Genomic DNA, 25921 nt, shown 5'->3' with positions numbered 1-25921 from the left:
CATTAAACTATTTTATTTCTTCTTTCATGCTTTATACAATGCTACAAACACAGTAAGTGCTCAGTAAAGAACTTTTGAGTAATTTTTTTTACCAACTTCATATTATTTTAAAACACATCTCAGAGTCTCCATGGGGGTCCCCATCTTGGCAGGGTTTCACCTTCCAGGATATTTGGTTCACTCATCAAAGGTACTTAGGGATGGAGAGTATAGCTCAGCAGTAGAGTACTTGCTTAATATGTGCAAGACCCTGGGTTCAATGACTAGTACCATGGTTTTAAAAAATAAAAAATTTAAAAGCCATTTGAGTCTTACTTCCATGTTTGAAGACTGTTAAGGGGAATCAACTTGTAAACTGTAGTGATATTTCTTAAAACCTCCTTGTGCAGATTCTTCTCCCTGACCCCATTTCTCTTGCTTCAGTATGTCTCAAGTCCACAGTGGATTTAAAGTCCCAATTTTGACATTTCCACCCACAATTCTCTCTCAAAATGATTCCTTGTGAGTCTTGGTTTTGCTTTTCTTCCTCTTTCCTTCACCTTCTACTACCCCTACCTTCCTGCTACTTAATTAGCGCCCTTTGCATCATTTTGGCATTTGTTTTTATTTTTTCAACTCAGCCCTTTTCTCTTCCATCTTTGATTCTGCAACATAAACACCCAGGAAGGGTGACAGCACACTCAGCCCTTCTCTTAGATGGAGACACAGGAGTTAAGGCTCAAAAGAGGAGTTGGTAGGAGACCATAGATGCTCCTGATTTAGTATCATTCCTTTTATTCTCATTACACTTAATGATAGAATTCTCATATATTATTTCCTTGGGATTGATTACATTAAAGATCTTTGGAAAAACGTGTCACTGTAAGGGTAAAATGATGAATTTTTCTTTCAAAAGGAAGACCACCATCCACCCACCTACCTCTCTTTAAGGTGTCACTTTGAGAACATAATAGGCCTAATAAAATTGGCCTGACCTTTTGATTTTACAATGACCCTTTAACACTTTTCTCTGATTTGCTCAAAAATCTCTTATAAGTATGAAATAATCACAAAGTACAAGCTCTTGTAATTTAGTTAAAAGAAGTTTTATAGTTGTTTCCAATTTTTCTTTATAAATTTGTATGAAAATTTCAGACTTTGTCATCACATTTGTGTTACCTAATAATGCTTACCTAACTTAAATTATGTTCTCTCTCTTCTATATTGGTGAAACCCAAGTTTGAGATGAAACTTGATTCTCTGCTTCTGCCGGCAGGTGGGGTCTGAATAAAGTGCAGACCTCTGTAGCCAAGAAAACCTGTTTTGGCATTAGCAGCTAATCATAGCAAGGGAAGCCTGCTGGCATAAACTCTGAGGATCAAGGGTTGCAACCAACAAAGCCGATTCTTCTCTGCTACTACCCAGCAGCATGTTGCAGCACTTAATGGCAGACCCTAGCAGCTCACTGCCAATTTCTTTCCAAGTTCTTGCAAATTCCAAAAAGGAAATCCACAGACACAAAAACAGAAGAGTGAAAGAAGTAATCTCCTTTCACTTCATCCCAAGTGGGCCAGGGAGTAGGTAACCATCTGAAGGATGGGCTGGCTACAAAATAAGATATGAAAGTAACATATCAAGAAATAAAGACAAAAGGCAAGAATTCTGTATTTTTAAGGCAGGTGAGTGACAGGTTGAGCCGACCAGAGAAGTCTGACTTGTAACAGAGAAAAAGCCAGAGCTTGCTTTATTTATAGCGGTACAGACTAAAGGGGATCAATAGAGATCTTCTTCAGGGGGAACAGGATGAGACAGTGGAGATAAACAGGTTGTTTGTGCTTGGCAGGTCACACCTACCTCCAGGGGCTGTGTTTGAACGTGGAGCTGTGAACTAGGTCAGGGTGTCAGCATGATCTGGGCTTTCTGCAACAGGGAATTTCACCCAGGAGTTCCCAGAAGAGCAGCTTCTCTGCCTTAATGGCTCGAACATTGCAATAGTTCACATGCAGTTCACACACGGTTTCCAATAGAGTAAGATTTATTTAAGTGAGAAGAAAAGAGATAGAATTTCCACAGCTTGAGAGGAGACCCAGTAGGGGTTCCCCTCAGTGTAGTAGTCTATGGGTTTACATAGATCCTGAGTAGGGGCTTTGATCAATATCCATGCTAATCGGGTCTTAGGAAAGTACCGAAGTTAGTACTTTGTCAGCATCTGTGCTAAACAGTTACTTGAAAAGTATCAATGCTATTGGTTCAGACTGTGACCTTCTAATTAATTGTATCTTTATAGCCTTTGGGTTTGAACTTTCCTGTAACCTCCATTCACGTCAGCCCCCACTTCCATTTTCCCAAAGCTCAAACAAAGGCTTGGCTAGAATGTTTGGAATGTTTCTGATTATTTTCATGGAGTGGCCTTTACATGCGAAGGAAAAAAACCTTAATTGGGGCCCATTACCTATTCCTATCGTATTCATTGGTACACAAGGTCCTTTTGCTGGATTAATTTCCCAACACTATATGACTCATCAAACCCAGTTTTGTCTATTTAACTATTGTCTGGTTTCTTCCTTCAGATCAGTGGTACTCAAAGTGCAGTATTGGATATCCGATTGTAGACTTAGGTAATGTCTTTTGTGTAGTTCCCTCTTGATCCCATGTACATAACAACATGTGATCATGAAAACTATTTGAGGTTGCCTACCTCTGTATGCATTTCTGATGGAGGGTGATATAGGAAATTTAGAAATGACAGGACTGATGTGAGGATGGCTACAACATCTGTCACCACACTGATCACCAGGGTTGGTTTGGCTGATCTGGTTGGGAAGGCAGGTGTTCCCTTCCTCCCTCACCACTCATGTGTGTCTCTCCTAAAGCAATGCACTCTGTATAAGAGGACGACGTTTCCAGTTTAGAGGAGGACCGTGCTTTGTTCAAGGGTATACAAATAGCTGCTCTCCCCTGCTAGAACCCCCAAACAAGCTCTCAGAAAGGAAGACAGTAGGACAAAATTTAAAGTGTGAATATTTTAGGATGTGGATGTCGAGCTAACAACCAGCCACTCAAGCCACAAGGAGTCAGTCTTAATTTCCCTCAACCACCATATCCAATTCACTTTACTCTCAATCCACATCACAAATACATTAATTTCTTCTGTTTTCACTACTTCTATTCTACTTCAAGCCTCCAAACAATAGCCTCCTCACTGCTCTCCCTATTTCTACCTTTGGTCCTTTCTATAGCAACTGGTACCATCTTTTTTAAAAAATATAAATCAGCTGCTCAAACTTTTTTGAGTGAATGGTAAATCCTATTGCTCCACTTTCCAGATGAGACAGGAAATACTGAGCTGGGACTAAGAATATATCAACTTTCTTTCTTTTTTTTTTTTTAAATTTAAACTTCCCTACAATAGTTATTTTATCTTTTGCCAGCTTCTCTGTCATGAGTAGCAATGAAATCCTTGTTATGCAAAGTGTTTATGTTCAGAGGCAGCAAGGAAGAAAGGCTGAGAACTTGCAATGAACTCCATGTGTAGGCTGAAGAAATAAGAACACCAAAGGACGGGATAGGTGGCAGTGACTTTAAATAGGAAAGAAAAATAGGCTGAGTCCCTTTTGCCTTCAGTACAGAAGAAACAAAAGGAGTCAAAGGAAGAGCAGATAAATAACTGGGGTATTAACAAGGGGAAGGACCATGAGGCTTCCTTATGCTCACCCAAGTTGAAACCTGTGAACTCCGATCTCTTCTCTTCCTATTGTCCTTATAGCAGGGCATAATCCTGCCTAGAACCACCACCACCTCCCAACCAGGCAAATCCTTTGGATTCTAACTCAGCTCCCCACTTCCTTTTTGAGAAATCAGCCCTTTAAAACTTTAGTCCTCCACCCAGAACTTTCTTTTCTGATCTCCTTATTTCAAAAGGAAAATCTAATTGTGTAGGATTTCATTGTTCTCTGCTTATTGTCTTATTTTTACCTTCACTTGCCTTTTGCTCATTTTATTTCTACCTTTACTCTTGTGTCAATCTAGACTCCTACACAGAATAGATACCCAGTAAATTCTTTTTGATTAATTAACAAGATTCATACTCTGGCTATAGTTTGAAGAAAGAGGCAAGAAGGGAAAACTAAAAGGAGAGGTAAGGAAAAACACAAGAAATATAGGGGTCTAGAATGCAGATGGAAGGAAGCAAGGTACTGGAAGGGGGAAGAAACCCACCAATCAGCTTTCATTGTGAGGACTTAATCATAGTTTATAATGTGTTGTCAATCTGCTAAAATGGAAGTTGACAGAAAATTGGCAGAAACAGAGAAATGGACACAGGCCAATTTACACTCTTTTGTTAAATCCTTCCACAGCAGTGCCTAATTTGCAGCTATCTCCACCACAAAGCCAGGCAGATTCTGATTCTTTCCTCATGAAAATACTGATTTATCAAAAAGTCTGATTTATTCATAGAAGGTCTGTAGACAGCAAATCAGATGAACCTTCATCTATCACCTGTTTCTTTTTCAGTGAATAAAAATTTACTGTGGGTTTTAAACAAGTTTCACCAGGAAAACATGAAGTCATTTATCTTTTGGATAATCTTTTGTATTATCTTTTGTATAACAAAAGCAGCTTCTGTTACTCCCATGTGGAAACCAACTCACCTTTCTCCTTTATCAATATTTCTAAACTTACTGTGGAGATTTTTTTAAATTATGGTAAATAGTTATAATAACATTTCCCATCTTAACTATTTTTGAATGTACAGTTGAGTAAAGTATATTTACATTGTTGTATAATTATCACCATCAGCCATCTCCATAATTATTTTTATTTTGCAAAATTAAAACTCTACATATTAAATAACTTCCATTCTCCCCTACCCAACCCTTTGGCAACCACCGTTTCACCTTCTGTGTCCATGAGCAGAGACTCATTCACTTTTAAGCCACTCAGTGGGGTCTCTTGAATGAGCCAGAAGATCTGTATTCTTTATTGTTGTTTTGCAGCATCTAGCATAGTGCCTGGTACATATCATGTGTTCAGATAATTTTTAATTATTGACTGATTGAATAAATGATGGTTCCAATGGAGCCACCTTCAGGTGACTCTAAGTCAAAGACACAGACATACAGGAAATACAAAACGGACAAAAAAAAAAAAAAGAACACCGTTGAAGTGGAAGGGTATCAGAGCTTTCCTGCTTTTTATCTCCACCCAAAATTTATTCCATAAATTGAATGCCTTCTATTTGAAGGGAAATGTAATAGGTTTCCAGAGAGGACAATATGAGCTTTCTTCTTATTACATCATAGCACTGACCATGCTCTTCTATATTTGTCTATGTATTTATTTTGCCACCAGACTATAAACTGTGTGAGGTCAGCCCAACAAACACCCAGAAAGTGTCTAGTAAATAATCTCACAGAGATTGTAGCCTGCTAAGGGGAAAAAGACTCACAATCATATGTAGTAAGGATCCTTGATTGTGGGAATCAAAAGCTGCTGATTTTTTCTAATGCAGCAGGTTCTAATGCAGGATTGTTGGAACTGATTCAGAAATGAGGCTAAGCCTCCAGGAATAATAAACAAAATCATGGCAGAACTAGCTCAATGAATCTCTGTTGCAGCTCTAAATTAATGCCACTTCTGCATCAAAAACAAAATTTTGCAGCCACTGAAAATCAGCAAATCCAGTTACTTATGCTTGATTTATACCAATGAAACTGAAAGCCCCAGAGACTGTTTCTTCTGGTTATTTATACCCAAATTTTAAGTTTCACATGAATATGCCTGACTGGTAGAATCTAAGTAACATTCTTGTACCCAGTTGCAAGGAAGGATAGGAATTTGAGTTCTAAATAAAAGAAAGGTAGCCAAAAGATGATGTGCAATTCTAAATTTGACAAGTGCCCACGAACTGTATCAACACATGACAGGAGCTGGATTTGAATATATATATTCAAAGTCTTTTGTTCTCATGGAACTTATATACTTGTAGGAAAGAAAAAATGGTGAACATATAATTGGGCCTCATGATGGATAGTGCTATCTAGCTACAAAGACAAGTAAAACTGTGAGCTAGGGTATCCATGAAAGGTTTTCTGAGATTAGAGATGAGCAGAGGCCTAGATGATATGAGGCAGCAATAGCAAAGGCTCTGGGATAGGAATTGCCTTGGTAATTTTGAGTATTGCAAAGAGACAGAACTGAGTAAGTGAAGGGAGAAAAAGTGAAAATGAGGTGGGAAAGGCAGCCAAGAACCATGTCAGGTCAGGCCTCACAGGCCATGATTTTGGATTCAGTTAGGCAGCTGGTGAACAGCATGAACTGACATATTTTAAAATAATCATATTGGCTAATCTATGAAGAACAGATTTTAGGGAACAAATGCAGAAGTGGGGAGACCAAGCTGATCAAAATATGAGCAGAGGAATCAGATCACTAAGATCTTCTAGATTGTGTGTGTGTGTGTGTGTGTGTGTGTGTATGTGTGTAAAATGTGAAGCGATCTTGAGAGAAGAATGAAAACCACAGGATAAAAGGTCAGAAGGTTATCTTGTGCAAATGGAACATCTACCTAAAAAAAAACCAAAAAGCGCCATAGTGAACTATAGGCCTATTCAAGAGGTTGAAATGGGAAATTTTTAAGGACAAAAATAAAAAGAATTACATCACACATTTTGAAACAATAATTATTGGCCACAATGATTAATAACAAGAGTGGCATCCATTTAAGGTTGAAGAGATAAGTTGCTAGACAGATGTCCTCGTAGAAGTATATTTGTATAAAGTTGTGGCCTCTGCGAAAGCATGTGGTTCTGGCCACCTTTTGGATAGTTACTATCAGGAAATCTTTGGTAAGAATCCTTTCTTTTTAACTTCCCAGTTTATTTATTTATTTATTTATTTCCTTTGAAGGGGTTGACACAAGGGATTCCATTTTGATTTGCACAACTTTCACACTTCCTTCACAGGAAGAACAGGAGCATAGATACAAAGCTGTAGAAGACTCTAGCATGTTTGGAAATTTTGAGTAGTTTGGTGAGATTATAGACTGTCATCAAAGCAAAGCTGCTGGGCACGCACACTCACACCATGGTGTGAAAATCAGACAAGAGATCTGAGGTGTCTTACAAGGTCAGTCCCAGGAAATATTGTCAAGTTGACATCTTATCTTTATATTGTCTTTGTCTATTTCTGCTGCTATAAGAAAATAACTTACATTAGGTAATTTATGAACAACAGAAATTTGTCACAGTTCTAGAGGCTGGAAAGTCGAAGATCAAGACATTAACTGATTGGTGAAGGCTCTCTGCTTCTTTGATTGCTTCTTACTGTGTCCTCTTATGGTAGAAGGGGCAAAAAAAATAATAATAAATTGATATCCCATAAGAACATTAATCCCACTCACCATGGTGGAGCCCTTACAGTCCAATCACCTCCTAAAGACCTCCATCTCTTAAAATACCACCACTGTGAGGGTTAGGTTTCTTTTTCTTTTTTCTTTTAGAGAGAGAGAGAGAGAGAGAGAGAGAGAGAGAGAGAGAGAGAGATAGTTTTTTTAAATATTTATTTTTTTAAATATTTATTTTTTTTATATTTTTATATTTATTTTTATATTTTTATATTTTATATTTTATATTTTATATTTTATTTTTATATTTTATATTTTATATTTTATATTTTTATATTTTATATTTTATATTTTTATATTTATTTTATATTTTATATTTTTATATTTATTTTTCAGTTTTCTGTGGCCACAACATCTTTATTTTATTTTTATGTGGTGCTGAAGATCGAACCCAGCGCCCCATGCATGCCAGGCGACCCGGCTGGGGATGTGGCTCAAGTAGCCACATCCCCAGCCCGGTGAGGGTTAAGTTTCAACATTTGAATTTAGGGAGTGGGGAATATAAACATTGAGGCTGTATCACACACTTTCCAGTTCATATCTGGAAGCACCAATTATTTATCCCATGTATATCCACTGAACCCCTCGATTTCTCAGTGAAATAAAGCAACCAACACCTAAATGTGCAGTGCTTACTTTTTGCCATGGAAGATACTGGGAAGTATTTGCAGGTTAGCTGGTTTAATCTACAGATGGAAGTCTTTGTAAATTTAGAATAAATTGCCCTGGGTAATCTTTATGATCATTCACATCTATACTGATTTGCCCGAGAACAGAAAGTACTATCTCGCTGGGCACATTGGCATACACCTGTAATCCCAGCGGCTCTGAGGCTGAGGCAGGATCACGAGTTCAAAGCCAACCTCACCAGAAGTGAAGCGCTAAGAATCTCAAGTGAGACCTTGTCTCTAACTGAAATACAAAATAGGGCTGGGGGTGTGGCTTAATGGTAGAGTGCCCCTGAGTTCAATCCTCGGTACCCTCCCCCCCAAAAGAAAGTACTATCTCCCATAATCAAGTTGTGGGAACTTAAGTGCAATTTAGTCTTTATGTCATACAATCTGGGTCAGGTTCCAGATATCTGCAATACTTAGAACGCTGAGGGCTTTAAAATGCCCTGGATCCTTCTGTCTTCCACTTCACTTGAGGGTTCCCATCCAAACCAGGACTCAGTCTTTATCCTTCTCCTACATCAACCACAGGATACTTCAGAGTTCTGAGCAGAATCAAAAATGCAGACTTCAGAAGCACTGAGTCAAGATAAATGATAGCTCCAAGGGCTTAAAGGACTTAGCAAAAAACAAAAAAACAAAAACCCAACAACAACAACAACAACAAAAAACCGTCAACAAGCTATTTCATCACAACCACACAGCAGATGGCAAGAGGAAAAGGGGCTAGGTTAGACTCAAGTGCCCCAGGCCTAGGTGGCTGTGCTTCAGTGTAAACAGTTGCCAACTCCTCCGCGAGCCCCACGACCCACTCCACTAAGTGTCTTTGGTGGAGTAGATGGGCTACAACTGGGGCATGTCGATCTTGGATATTCTACGTTTGAACTTAAGCGACGAATTTGTCGATCCGCTTTCCCCCTTTAGGCTGGGTCACCCAAGGGGGCTCTGGCACCCAGGACTCTTCTGAAGGAGTCCCATCCTCTCAGGTTTCTCTCATTAACCCTACTTTTATCATCCCGCCTGCAACTTCCCCGTCACTGAGAGCCGCACGCACCCGAGTCCCCACCAGAAAACTACTCTTCAAAAGCCTTCCTCCCAGGCCGAGCGCAGCCCGGGGTGCTCAGCGTCTAGAAAGGAAGCGGCAACAGAGATCACCCAGAACCACGCGGCCCCTGCAGAAGAGCAAAGCTACAGCTCGTGCGTTCGGCCCGGAGGCGGGAGGAGACTCGCCACGCCCAGGGCCCCGCCCCGCGCAGCGCGCGACGCCCCCTCAGGCCCGGCTCCGGCGCCCTATTTGGTCATTTGGGGTACGGGAGGCGGCCGTGGAGTTGTGCGCGGCGGAAGGGGACGCGGGGCGGGCTCGGGTGCGCAGAAGAAACGCTTTCTCCGCTACCTCGGCTCCCGGCACGTTTGGGACCCACGAGGCCGCCGCATCCTGCTTTGGAACAATGGGACTCGGCGCGCGAGGTGTTCGGGCCGCGCTTCTCCTGGGGGTGCTGCAGGTGCTGGCGCTGCCGGGGGCCGCCCCCAACAGCTCTGCTCCGGCGGGTAAGTCACCCGGTCCCGGGAGGAAACGCGCAGCTGGCCGTGGGTTTCCAAGTTGGGCTCGCTTGGGCAAAGTTGTACGTGTCGAAGGCTCCGGGCCGACCGGGAGGAGACCGGACGGGCTGGGGGAAACTGAGGTTTGGGCAGGTCTTCCGCTTGCCCTCGAGCCGCCTGCTCAGAACTTTGTCCGGCCTTTCTCCTGTTTGGGGAGCGGCAGTCGCAGGGCGGGAGGGGTGCTTATAACCTGTTGAGTTATCCCCAGGACGGGCCTTAAACGGAGGGCACCAGTTCGTGTTGATAGCCTTTCCCCGAAGTTAATGTGGGTTAGAATTGGAGGCTTCTGTTTGTAAACAAGATTGGGTGGGTTGAAAACTATGTCTACCGATTCCTGCAGAAACATGTCTACCAGCTACTTGGGGAACCTTTCCAGTGCCTTCCCGGAGTTTCATCCTCCTCTTGTGTAGTATATCCAAATGGATTGCAGTCTCAAGGTCCGGACATTTAAAAGTTAGACTTTAGGGCTAATGTAGCTAGTTGGGAGTTTTTGAAAAGCATACCCATTTCCTGCCTTCCTGGCGCAGGTGAGGCTTGTAGTGTATGCCATAAACTCGCGCGTCAGCTGCGCAGCGTTTAAGATCACAGCTGCAGGGTGGTAAGGAGCCCTCGAGGTCGTCAGTAAGGACATAACAAAATAACGTTGACTTTTTTTTTTTTTTTGTGGAGGGGATTTTGTTTCCTTTAAGGACGTTGGCCCTTTGGAGTCTTTGAAAAGAACTTTTTGGATAAGGCCAGGAAGCTGGGATTTGCTGTGTAAATTCTGTTTTCCTTGGTCAACTGTTATAGAAGTTGAGTCACTGAGTATTGATCAAATAAACTAGGATAAATTGCCTTAAGTAACCAAATTTCATGGTTTTAAAGTCTGTTCAGCCGCTATATAGTTAACCTTAGATAAGTTTTATCAAGCAAGAGATAAGGAAGTCATTTTGCATAGCCAACTGGTTATGGCACAACACCTGGTTTTGCTGGAATAGTCTGGGTGAATTAAATAACTTTTGTTTTGCTGAATTTGTTTGCTTGCTTAGTTGTACCTGTGACAAATTGAGTTTCCAGACCTAATTTTGAAATCTTTTAAGAAAACCAGTAAGATCATGTTTGTGGTTTATCATGGTGCTACTTTTATACTAATAAAGGAGATGGATTTCATTTTTTAGAATTCGTCGGTTTGTGTGTGTGAAAGTAAATGTTTTTACTGTTTCTCTAATGAACTGATTAATTAGGAGTGTCCTTGTTTTTCTTTCTTTTGCCCTCATAAAACAGGTTTCTTTTCCCCCTATTTTAACACGGTTTAGTTTTGTTAATGTATTACTAGATGTTAGTGCTATTTGGAAATTTTGGAATGTTCTACTATAGGAAAACACTGATTTCATGAACTAGTTATTACCATCATGAGCTGGAATTCATTTCTGTAAATTAGAATGTTACCTTGAAACTAGACTGAAGGGTCAGTAGAATTCTCAAAAAATCAATCAACCCTTCTAGTCTTCATATACAGTGTGGAATCAGTATAAAGTGTCATTACAAGGTATAACAATTTTTAACAATCATACTAAAATGTACATAGCCAATATTTGCTGGACACATTTTCTGTATAGCATACACTATGCTAATTGAGGGCCATAAATCATGCTTTTGGATCTTCACAGTATCATAGTATTATCCCATCTTACAAGTGAGTAAACTGAGGTTTAGTAGTGAGTCAACAATTAATGCATTTTTGATTTCAGATCAGAATCCAAACTTTCAGCCATTTCACCTTTAACTCACATTGGGTGACTTTGGCTGTTAAAGTAGGTAATGTTTGTATTCCACAATACTACCATTGTCTAGAATGTTCTGGGAAAAGATAAAAATGTTAAAATTCTACTTTTAAAATATTCAGTCTGCTGCATGGTTTTATAAATATCCTGAGTTGGATAGAGGGAAGAACAAGTTAGCATATCAGCAAACAGGATGGATAGATTGTGGTAACCCACTGAAGGGCATTAACAGAATAGGCCAGAAGTTCTTAGTTGTTTTCTTGGTGACAAGTGACAGAAACCTATTTTTAACAACATTAGGGGAAAGAAGGGACTTTACTAACGCTTAAAACTAAAAAGTCTAAGGATTGAGGTGTCTTGGAAATGGCCATGGGTTCAAATAAGTCATCAATAAATCATATTGCAAGAGTGATGACAGAAAGGAGGAGAAAACAGGAGGCATATGTAGCAGTCCAAGCAAAAGATGACAGTGGTAACGTAGATAAGTATTCAGGGGCTGATCACTTGTTAGTGGGACAAAGAAGAGGAAGGAATGAAGGATGACCTTGATTTAGAGATTGAGCAGCTGGTGATGCAACAACTGGGAAGACAGGAGGAGGAGTAAGTTTACAGTAGAAAATCAGCAGTTCCATTTGGCACTCATGTTCTGGCTTTGGAATCAAATCAGCCTGGTTCAGACTCTGCCCCTTATCGAGGTGGATGGCCTTCTCTGGGCCTCAGTATCCGTCACTGCAAAACAGTATTCCTGTCTCAGAATTTTGGGGAGGGTTAATGCAGGTAGCATGATCCACCCAAGACCTGGTGTGAGGTAAGTACTTTGTGATGTTAACAATTATTTTATACTTTGCTGCTGAATACATTGGTATAGTCCATTGATCTTGACCTTTTTTGAGTTTAATATTACATTGTATCCTTTTGTGATAAATGGATTATAGTCTCATCAAGAGAGACATTTGCATGAGAAAGATATTTGCACCAGTTATAATGATTTCCAAGTTCTTGTTGCTTACTTCTCTTTGTACATTGAGGGATTTTTTGGTTTTGTTTTAGTGGGAGTGTTGTTCTTTGTGAAAACTACACAGTAATGCACTTGCTCTCTTCCCCTGTGGTATATGTATTTAATCTTCCATTATACAATACTCAAGGTGGACAAGTCAGTCTGAAAAGTTGTGTAACTAGGGCACAGAATTCTTAAATTTTTTTTTTTAAATTTTAAGGTACTGGCTAAAAAAATTGAAAGAATCATACTGAGACTTTCAGTAAGAAACAAAAATGCTACCCACTTCATCTCCATTATGTGAAGTTAGGATGTGGATAGTGCAAGACCTTGAGGCACCCATGAATAGAAAGGGGCCATCCTGAGATGGTCCACTCCACTCAGAAGAGCAGAGTTGTCAGTAGCAGAAATTGGTTCATTTGTCACCGCCTTTCTGCCTTCATGTGGATGAATGAACTGTGGCAAAGCTATTTGGCTGTACATAGTAAGTACTGTGTAAGTGTTACATAAGCTAGATGTTTTCTGTCTTGAAAGCTCCAATAATACAATCTCAGAATTACTGGTGGCTTCAAGGTATGTTTCATAGCAACAGCGGCAAAAGTAGAACTTCCTGTGGAATATTCTACCCTCCCCCATATCACCACCATCACATCCCAGGGGCAGAAAAAGAACATATTGCCAGTGTTCTTAGTTAAATATTAAATGTTCTTTCATAACAGGATCTCTCTTTATTTTTGTAGAGTCTCCCAATGTGCTTCTGCAGAACTCCGGTGCTAACTCCCCAGCAGGTGAGTTTTAAAAGATTCAAGAAAAGGATCTTATTCTAAGGTGCAAAAGTAATAACAGCCAGAGGTGTACAACACTGACCTGTCTTAACCATGTTATTTATCCATGAATCCATATAGTCTACCTGAAGGGCTGCCCAATGTATGCATTAATAAATGATAGTTTGATGGGTTAATAGTCTTTCTCAGCCTAGCGAAGGTGTGAATAAATTCTAAAACAAGCTTGTTGGAATTTCATACTATGAATTTTGAAGCACGTTTTTAGAAGTGAATATTTTATATTCTACCTGCAGATATGAAACATGAATATGTAAATCTGCAGGTCTTGCTAATGAAACAAGTTATTCTAATTTGCAAGATTGACAACAGAAAGGAGGCAAAACCAAGAGGCATATGCAGCAGTCTAAGCAAGAGATGACAGTAGTAATGTAGATAAGTATTCAGGGACTGATCACTTGTTAGTTGGGCAAAGAAGAGGAAGGAATGAAGGATGACCTTGATTTAGGGGTTGAGCAGCTGGTGATGTAACAACTGGGAAAACGGGAGGAGGAGTAAGTTTACAGTAGAAAATCAGCAGTTCCAAAGCAGTTGATTTCCTAATCAAGCATGTTCTGGTCATGTATTATTGCCTTTGGCTCAGTTACCCATCCTTGTCCCTATCACTTAGGCTACTCTAGTAGGGTCAGTTTTATCCAGACATGGCAGGAAGGGACATAGCAGTTTTGAGCAGGTGGACCTGGCTTAAGCCTAGAGTTCTGCAGAAGAGGTTAATGGATATTTGGGCATAGCTTACTCAGATAATTCTATATACCAATTAAACACTGGAAGTCTGAAGTGGAAAGAATTTATGAGGTACATAAGCTCATGTTCCATACTTCTGTTTTCTTTTTCTTTCTTTCTTTCTTTCTTTTTTAATAATATTTAGTCATAGGTGGACACAATATTTTTATTTTATATTTATGTGGTGCTGAGGATCGGACTCAGTGCCTCATGCATGCTGGGCGAGCACTTTACCTCTGAGCCACAACCCCAGACCTTCTTTTTATTTTCAATAAAATGTTTTGAGTATGAAAGAAGTACTAGATGAAAACTTTTGGTGAGGTGTGAACTACCTTTTAAGATGGGAAACAGTTCTGAAAAGTTGCTTTGGATGGAGACAATGTTGGTTAGATAGATATATATTTATATCTATTATTGATATTGGTTTTTATAGAGATTTGATGTAGGAAAGAATTTCCCTAACTACTTGGAAAAACATATTCATAAAGAACAACTTCAGTTCCTTAGAGACTGTCAATTGTGTTTAACTCATGTTTTTGAGAGCATGTTCAAAAATTGGTAATTTTTAACATCATCAGGTTTTTTGTTTTTGTTTTTGTTTTTTGTGCTGAGGATTGAACCCAAGGCTTTGTGCATGTAGAGTTTTTTTTCCTTAAGGAATGTAAAATGCAATAATCATACAATACTATATTCACTTACTTCATGAATAGGTGTGTGTTTGGACTGCCCACTCTGCTAGTTGCTGTTTTAGGACCGGGCATTTAATGGTAACTAAATATCTGTTCTCTGGCTTATTATAATATCCAGGTAGAGAGAGGGCGACTATAAGGAGGTAAACAACTAAGATGATTTTGGATCTTGCTGAAAAAATGGGTTAGAATACATACTTACATAGAATACATACACAAGTAAGTAGAGAATGACTGGAGAAAGTCAGTGTTGCATCAATTGGTCAGAAAAGGCTTCTCTGTGGTGGTGTCATTAAGTAAGACCTGATAGGCAGAAGAGAGCCTGTCCTGCATGTACTAGAGGGAAGAACATCCTAGGTAAAAGGAATAACTGTACAGATGCCCTGGTGCAGACACTCTGAAGAAGGAGTGAGCCTCTTGTATACAAGGAACACAATCAGGGTACTGTGGCTGGCACATGGAGGTGAATGGCAGTTGCAGTTATGTTATTGCTTACTAAAAATTAGAAACAAAATATAATATTTAAGAAAAAGAATTAAGTTTTAGATATTGAGAACTAAATGAAATGTGAATTCTGGCAACTTTTTTTCTGTCCCCTCCCCTCCTTCATGTAGGCATTAGCTTTTTATGCATTAAAGTTCTCTAATGATTCTTAACCACAATACACTCTTCATGTTCTGTACCCTCAAGACAGAAGGTAAAATAATAAATTGCAACTATCCTGGTATTTTCTTTCCAGAAGCATTCCTCTGTTCTTAAAATGTAATAATAAGCCTGAATCCCATCTGAAATGCTTCCAGTTCAGATCAAGAATTGCTGTTGTATTTTATTGTGGTATAAATTATAAAAGGAAAATTTACATTTTAAATATATGTAGTTATTTCAAGGGTCACAGAGATGGTAGTGAGTGACTAGACTTTTGTATGAATTTTAATAAATCTTAGAAAATCATGATTGTGTACTTGAAATAGTAGGAACAGGGAGAGGTCATGATAAATGGTAATTAGTAGAGAATAAGGAATGTACACACACTGAGAAAGTATGCAGAAGTCCCAGAAAGTCAGTGAAAAACGGCAACAAAACTAAGAAAAATTGAAAGTTTGGAGCATTGTAATGTTTTCTTCCCTCCAAAAAAGTTGGACAAGCAGAAGGTGATGTACAAGATAAAACATAGGACCAAAAAAATAAACTTAGGGCAGAGAAGTCAACTACCTGATTAATATCTAGTCTTTATTCCTGTTGTCTTTCAGTAATGCCTGCAGGGGGTCTAGAACACCCAAAGTGAAGAGGTGGTGGAGTCTGAATTCTAGTTTGAAAAGGAAAATGAACTCCACTGAAACTGAATACTGCTTTTTTTTCTATTTTTTTTATAAAATTAATAACAACTTTAATTGATAACTTGAACTTTGTATTAGAAGTTTTAGACAGTATAATAGCAAAACAAAAATAAAACTCATAAATATTGGAAGTTGTGAAGTAGAGCTGTCATTATTCACAAATGATGTGTGTATATATAGTATATAGTATTCCATAAAATATCCAAAAAATATACTGGAAGAATTGAACTTAACAATTTTGCAGGATACAGTGTCATTATACAGAAATCTATTATTCTTCATATTAGCAAAATTGTTAGAAAATGAAAGCTTTTTAAATTACGATTTGCAGTAAAATTAATAAAAACAGCCAGCTAAAATTAATCTAATTAGCAAGATGCAAAACTACTTTACTAAAAACTATGAAACACTGCTGAAAGAAGTCTGAAAGACCTAAATAAATAGAAAGATATACCATATTCATGGATTAAGCAACTTGATATTATTAAGGTGTCGGTTCTTAAATTGATCCATCAATACGAAAATTAAAGATAAATCATAAACCTAAACATAGTGCTAGAACTAAAAAGTTTCCGGGGGGGAGGGGGGGGAACAACATAAAATGACCTCTCTAAGATTTGAAATAGACAAAGATTTCTTAGAACACAGAAGTGAGTAATCATAAAATTTAGCAAATAAAAAAAGTTAATAAAAACAACCTGGGGCTGGGGTTGTAGCTCAGTGGTAGAGGGCTTGGGCTTGCCTAGTATGTGTGAGGCACTGGGTTCGATCTTCAGCACCACATATAAATAAAGAAGTAAAATAAAGGTACGGTGTCTTATCTATAACAACAAAACCAAAACAAAACACAACAACGTAAAATAAAATAAACTATCAGAGATATTAGGTGTGGACTGATAAAGATGTACATTATAGTAACAAACTGCCCAGTGGAAAGTTGGTGGAGTAAGACTCAACCCCATCTCAGAAATACAATAGTAACACCAAAGAGCAAGTTAGAAGACAGTTCCCAGAGAAGAAAACCAGATGGGGACCTCATGGTCTACAGGCAGAATTTATGATAATGCAGGAATGGACAGTGATAAAGGAAATTAACAGGTCACCTCTTCACTTTGGGTGGACAAGGAAGCAGTAGATCACAGCACTGATTCCTCCTAGCCCCAGCCTCTTGCTATTTATATATGACACCATAACATTTCTATAAAGATCTACACAAACCTTCCTCAGAGTTCACTGTCTGGCCTTGATGTTTTCCTCTTGACTCTTGTGACTATTTCTTTCAGATTGAAATTGATGACTTAGGTTGAGCAGTACATAAAGACTTCTCAGGAATAATTTTTCTAAGATGTATAATGTTCTTAGGAAGAGACTGTGGTGAGGTACTGATTAAGCAGTAATACTAGATATTAGCAGCTTGATTCTTCATCTTTTTGCTCATCTGTAATTTTTTCCTTAATATGTAATTTTGTTTAAAATTTAGTATAAAATGCAAGTAATGAATGCATGTACATAATAAAAAGTTCAAACAGTACTTGGAAAATTTAAAGTACATGATACCTATTCTGTTAGTCTGCTTTTTTGTCACTATAGTGAAATAACCTGTAACAATTAATTTATAAAGAGAAAACGGTTATTTCAATTCAATTGTGGAGGTTCCAGTGCATGATTGGTTGGTCTCATTGCTTTGTGCCTGTGGCAAGGCAGCATGTCATGATGGAAGTAAATGGTAAAGCAAAACTGCTCAACTCATGCGCGCGGCCGGGGGTAGAGGAACGAACTAGGATCCATGGTCCCCCTTCAGTGGCATACCCCCAATGACTATAAGCTACTTCCGTTAGGTTCTGCCACCTCCCATTAGCAGCACCCTGGGGACCAGGCTCTAAATATCCCCTTTGGGGACATTTAAAATCCAGACCATAGCATCAGTATTCTGTGTGTGTGTGTGTGTGTGTGTGTGTGAGAGAGAGAGAGAGAGAGAGAGAGAGAGAGAGAGAGATAGACGGACAGACAGACAGACTGACAGACTGGGCTTGAACCCAAGGGTGCATTTTCGCTAAGCAGCATCCCAGCCCTTTTTATTCTTTATTTTGAGACAGGGTGTCACTAAGTTGCTTAGGGCCTTGCTAATTTGTGGAGACTGGCTTTGAACTTGGGATCCTTCTGCCTCAGTCTCCTGAGTCACTGACACTACAGGCATATGCCACCATATAGCCAGTTGTCTTGTTTTCAAGTTAATTACTTCAATTCTGAGTCAGTTTGAGAATATTTTCATATTGGTTTTTGGGAGTTGTTTGTTGTTGTTAAGGGGACTTTCTTTTTTTTTTTTTTTTTTTCTTTTTGAGGATTGAACCCAGTGTTTTACCAATGAGCTATAAATCTAATCCTTTTTACTTTGAGTGGAGTCTTACCAAGTTGCTGAGGCTGGTCTCATAGTCATCCTTCCTCAGCCTCTGGAGTCACTGGGATTACAGGAATGTGCCACAGCACCTGGTCATTTCTCTTTTTTAAAGCAGTTTTATTGAGATGTAGTTTACATACCATATTCTGTGCTTTGCTATGGTTTAAGTATTTCCCCCAAAGACTCATGTGTTGGAAGCTTGATGTCCAGCTCAGTAGTGTTGAGAAATGAAAGCTGCAAAAGGTCAGGCCTGGGAAGGTGATAATCTACCACCGCTTGAAGGGATTATGCCTAGTTTGTGGGAGTTGTTATACAGTGATGCCTCCCTGTGAGCATAGCCCCTTCTGTATGAGGTAGATCCTCTCCGTTCCTCCACCGTGTGGTGGCTTAGCCAGAGGGACCTATCTCCCCAGAGCTGAGCAGATGCTGGCACCATATTCTTGGACCTCCAAAACTGTGAGCCAAATAAAATTCTTTTCCTTATAAAGTACCCAGAGTCTCATATTCTGAGATGGCAATGGAAATTTAACTAATAGACCATATAATCCATTTCAGATAATTCAGTGTCTTTTACTATATTCATAGATATATGTAACCATCACCATACTCAATTCTGGGACAAAAGAAACCCTGTGCCCTTTAGTTGTCACCCCTACCTCCCAATCCTAAGCCCTAAACAACAACTTTGTTTTTCCATAATCCCTCTTCTGAACTTTGAGTAGGCGTCACATAGTAGCTTTGTGACTGGCTCTTTCACATAATGTTTTACAGTGTTCATGCAAGTCATAGCACTTATATTAATTCCCTTTTGAGGCCAAATAATATTTCATTGAATGAATAAACTATATTTTGTTTATCCATCTGTCAGTGGACATCTAGTTTTCACCTTTTGGTGAGATAGGCACAATGCTGCTGTAAACATTTATGTATAGATTCCTGTGTGGACATGTATTTAATTTTTCTTCAGTATGTACCTAGGAGTGGAATTACTGCATCATATGGTATGTCTATTCAGTGAACTACCAGACTGTCTTCCAGAGCATCTATACCATCTTACATTGCCATCAGCAGTTCTGATTTTTTCACTTCAAAACTTACTGGTCATTGTAATGAGTATATTTGGTTGTTTTGATTTGCATTTCTTTAATAATTAATGATACGGAGCATTTTTTCATATGCTTATTGGTCATTTGTGCATCTTCCTTGTAGAATGTCTTCTTTGTAGAATTCAAGTCCTCTGCCTTGTTTTTTTTTTTGTTGTTGTTGTTGTTTTGTTTTTTCTTTTTGATCTTTTCAATGTAATGGAATTTATATATCTGTGTGGAGGGATTAAACCCAGGAGACAGGGCCTCACTGAGTTGCCCAGGCTGGCTTTGAACTTGAGACCCTTCTGCCTCAGCTTCCTGAGTAATTGAGATTGCAGGTGTGTGCAGCTGTACCCAGCCTTTGCCCATCTTTTAATTGGGTTGCCTTTTTTTAGCTTCTCTGGATCCTTTTTATTAATTTTTTTCTGATTGTAAAAATAATGTATGATTCTTGTGAAAGTTGTGTAAACTGTAGCAGAGGGCTCCCACCAGAGATTATTGTCATATGTAGTTGGTAACAAATTGCTAAGAGTACATTTTGATTGCTCACCACACACACACCAAAAAAAACTATGTGAGAAAGTACGTGTGTTAGTTTGATTTAGCCATTTTACAGCATACACACATCAAAACATGTTGTACCCTGTAAGTATGAACAGGGTGTGTTTTTTAAGAAAGGAGAAAGTACTCCACTAAGTATTTTTAGTTTTAGTTTAGCTTTTTTTTTTTTTTTCCAAATGAAACTTAACCACACAGTTTCTTAAAACGGGAACCGTCTTCTACAAAATAGTTCATTGTGGTTGCATCTTTATAACGTGAAAACAACTAGTTGAAAAATGATACTTTAGTCTGTTACCTGTCAGTTCAGTCAGAATTGGTTTGTCTACATTTTCCACCCCACAATGAATTTGATTCATTAAATTTAGTGCTCCCACCCTTGGTGTGTGTATTGTATTGTATTTCAGGGAAAATACAAAGAGAAAAATAATTGTCTTGTTAATTCAGTGTTGGTAGGTTATTTAATCTGAGTCTCAACTTTCCTCTGTAAAATAAAGCTGATGATTATACAGCTATCTCATGGGGGCTGAAACAGTGTGGCTAGTTTAAGGGATAAATAAATTAGTATGTAAAGTCCTGGCTTTAAAACAGCACCTGTACAATCTAATAACTGAATGTGTCCCTCCTTGCTCTCCAGCTACAGTAATCCCTGCTCCCCCCCACCTTTGGCTCAGTCCTCTCTGCCTCAGGGCTTTTGAATATACTGTTCCTAATACCTTTCCCCACCCCCATCTTTGTCTTTCCCTAGCTAACACTTATTCAGCCTTTTAACCTTTGCTTAAGCTCCATTTTCTTGGGGGACTGTTTTGGGAGTTAGAGGCTGCAGAGGAGGAACCTGTTGTTTAGTGGTTACATCTGTTTGCTTGATGCTCTCAAAATGCCTTCCTGACTGAAAAACTGGCTCCACAAGGCCATGCTGATTTCACTCTCCACTACATCCCCAGCATCCCACATAGGACCTGGCACACATTTCTGTTCGAACAGTAAGGATGGGTGACTGCTTTGGGAGGAGGAAAACAGCAGTTGTGCTTGCTGTCCCAGCTTTAGCTGTAAGATTGGTCAGGAGTGCCCTGGTCGGAATGAATCATCTGCACTTGGACCTTTCACTTTACCGTAGGGAGAATAAGGCTGCTTATGTGTTAATGGCAGACTTGCCATCACTGGATTTTGGGTGTCTAAGCAACTTGGTTTTCTTTCTTTTCCTTCCAGTAAATCCTTGATGGTGGGAGTGGTTTAGCAAAAGAGGGTGGACAGAGCATTCAGAATGTCAGAGAGAACCTTGCCTCTGCAAAGAACTATACTATGGTTAGCCTCCCTCCCAAGGAGCACTCTAGGATTGTCAGGGTATCTGGCCTTTTGGCAAGGCAGGAGCAATGCTCCATGCCCACCTGCAGGTGGCAGTAAAGGTGATAGGGAAAGCGTGGGTGTGAGGCTTTACTGGCTGGACACAGGGAGTTGCTGAAATCGCTGAGGAAGTTTGGAGTTGATTATAATGCAGGGAGAAACCACTGCAAGACTGTAATCACATGATTTAATGTATGTTACAAAAAGCAAAGATTGGAATTAGGAACCTGTTAAGTGAGTCCAGGTGGCTGATGGGCCAGGATGGTTGGGGAGATGAAGAGAGATTTTGATGATGGATTAGGTGTAGCAACTGAGCAGGGGCTGGCTGACTGGTATTTTGAGTTCAAGCTCAAATGTGCCTAACTGCCCTATATCTGAGAGATCATTTCAGAGAAGAAATTTTTAAAAAGAAAAGACAAGGGGCTGGGAATGTGACTCAAGTGGTAACGTGCTTGCTTGGCATGCATGGGGCGCTGGGTTCGATCCTCAGCATCACATAAAAATAAAATAAAGATGCTGTGTCCACCGAAAACTGAAAAATAAATATTAAAAAATTCTCTCTCTCTCAAAAAAAGAAAGAAAGAAAGAAAGAAAGAAAGAAAAAGAAAAGAAAAGACAAACCAGAGGGACCTTGAAGGGAGAGCTGTATTTGAAATGGGAAAGTTGCTGGGCCTGGTGGCACATGCCTGTGATCCCAGCAGCCTAGGGAAGCTGAGGCAAGAAGATCACAAGTTGGAAGCTCACCAGGGTAGCTTAGCTAGACCCTGTCTCAAAATAAAAAGGGTTGAGGATATAGCTCAGTAGTAAAGTACTCCTGGGTTCAATCCCCAGTACTAAAAAGGAAAAAAAAATGAGGTGGGTAAGTTTTGGGACTAGAGGTAGAGAGGGAGTAAGAAGAAAGAATTGAAGGTTAAGAGAGTCAAGAGAATCCAACTTCTGTTTGCTTCCTTATCTTTGAGAAAGATGAATATAGGGTGGGGTGATGACAGCACTAAAATTAGGAAGGTTTAACTTTCTTGCCTGACCCAGTTATTAAAGAGGTTTCATGCAGGATAAATGGCTCCTTGAATCTTGAAAGATTCTGTTATTTATCACATTTTGATTGTTAACATTATAAAATTTACAACTGGACATTGCAGTTTAATCAGAGCAATGTTTCTCAAATTTTGCAGCACAGTGGAATTACCTGGAATTTAAAAAATATTGGTCTGGGCCCCAGTTAAATCTTGCGAAGGATGAGATCGTATATAAACATGCTCAGGGTAGCATTTTAAAATGGTTTTGAGTGTAACTACTGGGCTGCCTCTTCCTAATGGCCTTTGTGTGGGTGTGTGGAATACATAACTGCTAAGTGGGGGCTGGGGGAGTCTTTTTGTGGGGAGCTTAGAACTTTAAGATAAGGTATGCAAAAAATATAGTTGCCTATATCTGGATGTCATTCTAGTGAACTTGGGTGGATCTGGTAAAGTTGGTGGCTTGTTCTTATTTCTCAATGGCTTTTGAAAACACATCACATGATATTGGCTACTTCATGAAAGCTCCCCCACCCCCAAAACATCACAGTAATCCAGAGAAGTGTCCCCTCTCCCACTTCAGAGGGATGGCAACAGAATAACAGTAGTTATATTAGTAGTATATTTCTAAAAAGCCCATTAGTTCTCAAGGGAGAATAAGAACTAATTCTCCAAAAATGTAGTTTCCTTGAGAAGCTTCAGAACCAAAAGATTTCCTTACGTGAAAAACTACACAGAACAGTTGAGAGGTTCATTCATAAGAGCTTTATTATATTTGTCAACTTAATATATGTGTTCTTAACATTTGTTCTTGGATTATTTGTGAAAATTTTGAACTTCATCCTAAAAAGTATTTTATCTCTGTTAACTCTTTTTATATCACAAGGTAAAAAATGCAAATAGCAGCAACTTTACATATAATGGAATAGGAATCATTTATGTCTTTTTCCAGAATAAATTGGGTTCATCCTTTGTCTTAAGGTACATAAACAAACATGTTTACTTTTTATATTTCACGTATATACATGTGTAAGGACTTTAAAAACATAATGCCGCCTAAGGGATGGGAGGTGAGGGGAACATAATGCTGTTATTACACTTAAAAATCAAGTCATTTCTTAAGTAGATGCCTCTCACTGCTATTTAAATTATTTCTCATCAACTTATTCTGCTTCAGACATTTTTAAAGAAGAAACATTACACAACTTCTCAGTACAGGGAAGGGTCAGGTTTTTTTTTTTGTTGTTGTTGTTTTAATGTCAACTTGAAAAGTTTTAAAATGTGGATGTCATTGACCCGCTTTTTATAGATGAAAAGCTGTTTCTTTACATTTAATAAACAATACAAGTTTATTATACAAAGTCCCTGGAACATTGCTAAATTAAATGCAACTGTGAGAAAGATAGAATCCCTGCCCACCCTCCTGGAAGGTAGAATCCCTGTCCTTCTGTAGATAACACTGTTGTTTGTGGTCCTGAGAAACACATAAACAAGAGCAGGCAATACCATGTGGTACATATTTCCAAAATCCAGTGAGAAAACAAAAATAAGTTACTAATTTAGCCAGACCCATGGGAACTGACTAGAACAGAACCTCCAAATGGAGAACACTCACCGTGGTAAAAATGAAAATCACCGTGGAATCTTTGCCCCTTCTCCCTTCCAGAAACCAACTCTCCTACCCCTACTACCTCTGAATAGATTGCATATCCTTAAATTAGAATGCTTATGACTTCAAATGTTATAAAGATAAAATCCAAAGACAATCTCAGGATTTTATTATGTAGAGACCACAAGATTAAGAAAAAAAAAATGTCAGCAGGAAACCTCATCTTTCTCCTAATTCAATGATTTTTTTTTTAAATGTAACCTTCTTGAGCTTTCTTCTCTCAGATGGGGACATAGTAATACTGAATTATGCAAAAATTACTGTGTAAGCTTAGAAGTACTATTCAGTTCATCATGGAACGAACCCTCGAATGTCAGAGAAAGTATTCACCTTCTAAATTTCTTTGCAATCAACTTTAATTATTGTAGGTATTAAACTTTCTTGTAAGAGTTATTGTCTAATACGTGTTTTCTCATAACTTTATGCTGTCTATTCACAGAATTTCCATTTCAGGAAGTAACCTTGAGATTTTGCAATCTGTAGTTACTTATACATCAAGGATAGTTGCATGTACTACAGGGTAATTGTATTAATGAAACTAGTTTCATAGTCTTTAGTATTGCTATTGCTGTAAGGAAGTTAACTTCCCTACATATGGGGTCTGGGGTTTGTTGTAGGATGATTCTCCTAATTCTAGGATCCACACTACTCTGACTTAAAAATGAACTTTTTTGGCTAACTGCTATAGATACTACGTCCCTGTAAATTCAATGACTCTAGCTGCATCTGAAATCTACCATTATCAGAGTTTACAGGAAGTGAAACATCTAGAATGCTATGATTTTCAACAATTTACTTTTTTTTGGTTCCAGCAATTGGACCTGAGGGTGTTTAACTGCTGAACTACATCCCCAGCCCTTTTTTAGAGACAGGGTCTCACTGAGATGCTTAGGGTTTTGCTAAGTTGCTGAGGCTGGCTTTGAACTCAAGATCCTTCTGTCTGTGGCTCTGAGATTATGGGTATAACAGTTTACTTTTGAACTGAGGACAGTCTGACTGGCTTTGCATCAGTGTAGAAACATTGCAGTACATAGACATAGGCAATCATGTTTTCATGTTACTTTTAAGAAAATGTTTAGGCAAGAATCAAAAGTTCATAGAGGAAGGCTGGAGATTTAGCTCAGTAGAGTGCTTGCCTCATATGTACAAGGCCCTAGGTTCAAACCCCAGCACCACACACACACATAAAAATTCATAGAGGAGTAACAGAGAAGAGAAGATTTTTCGGTAATAGTTTTACACTAAAACTTTCCTTTCAATAAATAGTTTCATGTAAACTTCTTGCTGACCTGAGTTGAAAAGAACATTCTGTTTGAAAGAAAAACAAACAAAAAAAAAAAAAAAGGAAGAAAGTAGACATCACTCAATGTAGATTTCATATTATTGATTATTTAGTAATAAGCAACAAAATCCAATACTAGCTAACCTGGGTAAACAAGAATTGTGGGACCCATATTGAATCACTTACAAAAATCTGTAAGAATGGACAGCCAGACCTAGTGAACTTCAGGGTCAGGGATGAACAAAATCTCTCTAGGGGATTGCCATCAAAATGACTGTGTCAGCTGTTTTCCCTGCTGGTATACTTTGCTCAAGTTTCAAATTCCTGAGAGTCTGATGACCTAGTTTGAATACATGCCTACCCATCGATAGTCCTCCCTAAACCTGGGATGCAGGAACTTTGGTTCCCTGAAGGGCAGTTGGAAGCTGTTACCAAAAACAAGGGACAAGAGCTAGCAGGGAATAAAAAGCTGATATCCAGCATACCTGCCTCATAGCCATCTGTAGAAACACCCATGTCTCCTGGTTCACAGTGACTACTGGTTTGTTTTTGCCAGGTTTGTGTCCT

At 38.9% G+C, this 25921-nt stretch overlaps 1 protein-coding gene across 1 annotated transcript in view; it reads left to right on the top strand.

Annotated features, from left to right (window-relative positions):
• The window catches only part of Tmem123 (transmembrane protein 123), a 62179-nt gene that overhangs the window by 4780 nt on the left and 31478 nt on the right, over nt 1-25921 (top strand). Inside the window, exons 2-3 of the mRNA XM_005329122.3 lie at nt 8980-9603; nt 13155-13202. Coding sequence (XP_005329179.2) covers nt 8980-9603; nt 13155-13202 — 672 coding nt within the window. The remainder of the gene's footprint in view (nt 1-8979; nt 9604-13154; nt 13203-25921) is intronic.

This window comes from Ictidomys tridecemlineatus, chromosome 4 (genome assembly GCF_052094955.1).
Source record: "Ictidomys tridecemlineatus isolate mIctTri1 chromosome 4, mIctTri1.hap1, whole genome shotgun sequence".
NCBI classification, from domain to species: domain Eukaryota; kingdom Metazoa; phylum Chordata; class Mammalia; order Rodentia; family Sciuridae; genus Ictidomys; species Ictidomys tridecemlineatus.
This window is presented reverse-complemented; position numbering and strand designations above follow the sequence as displayed.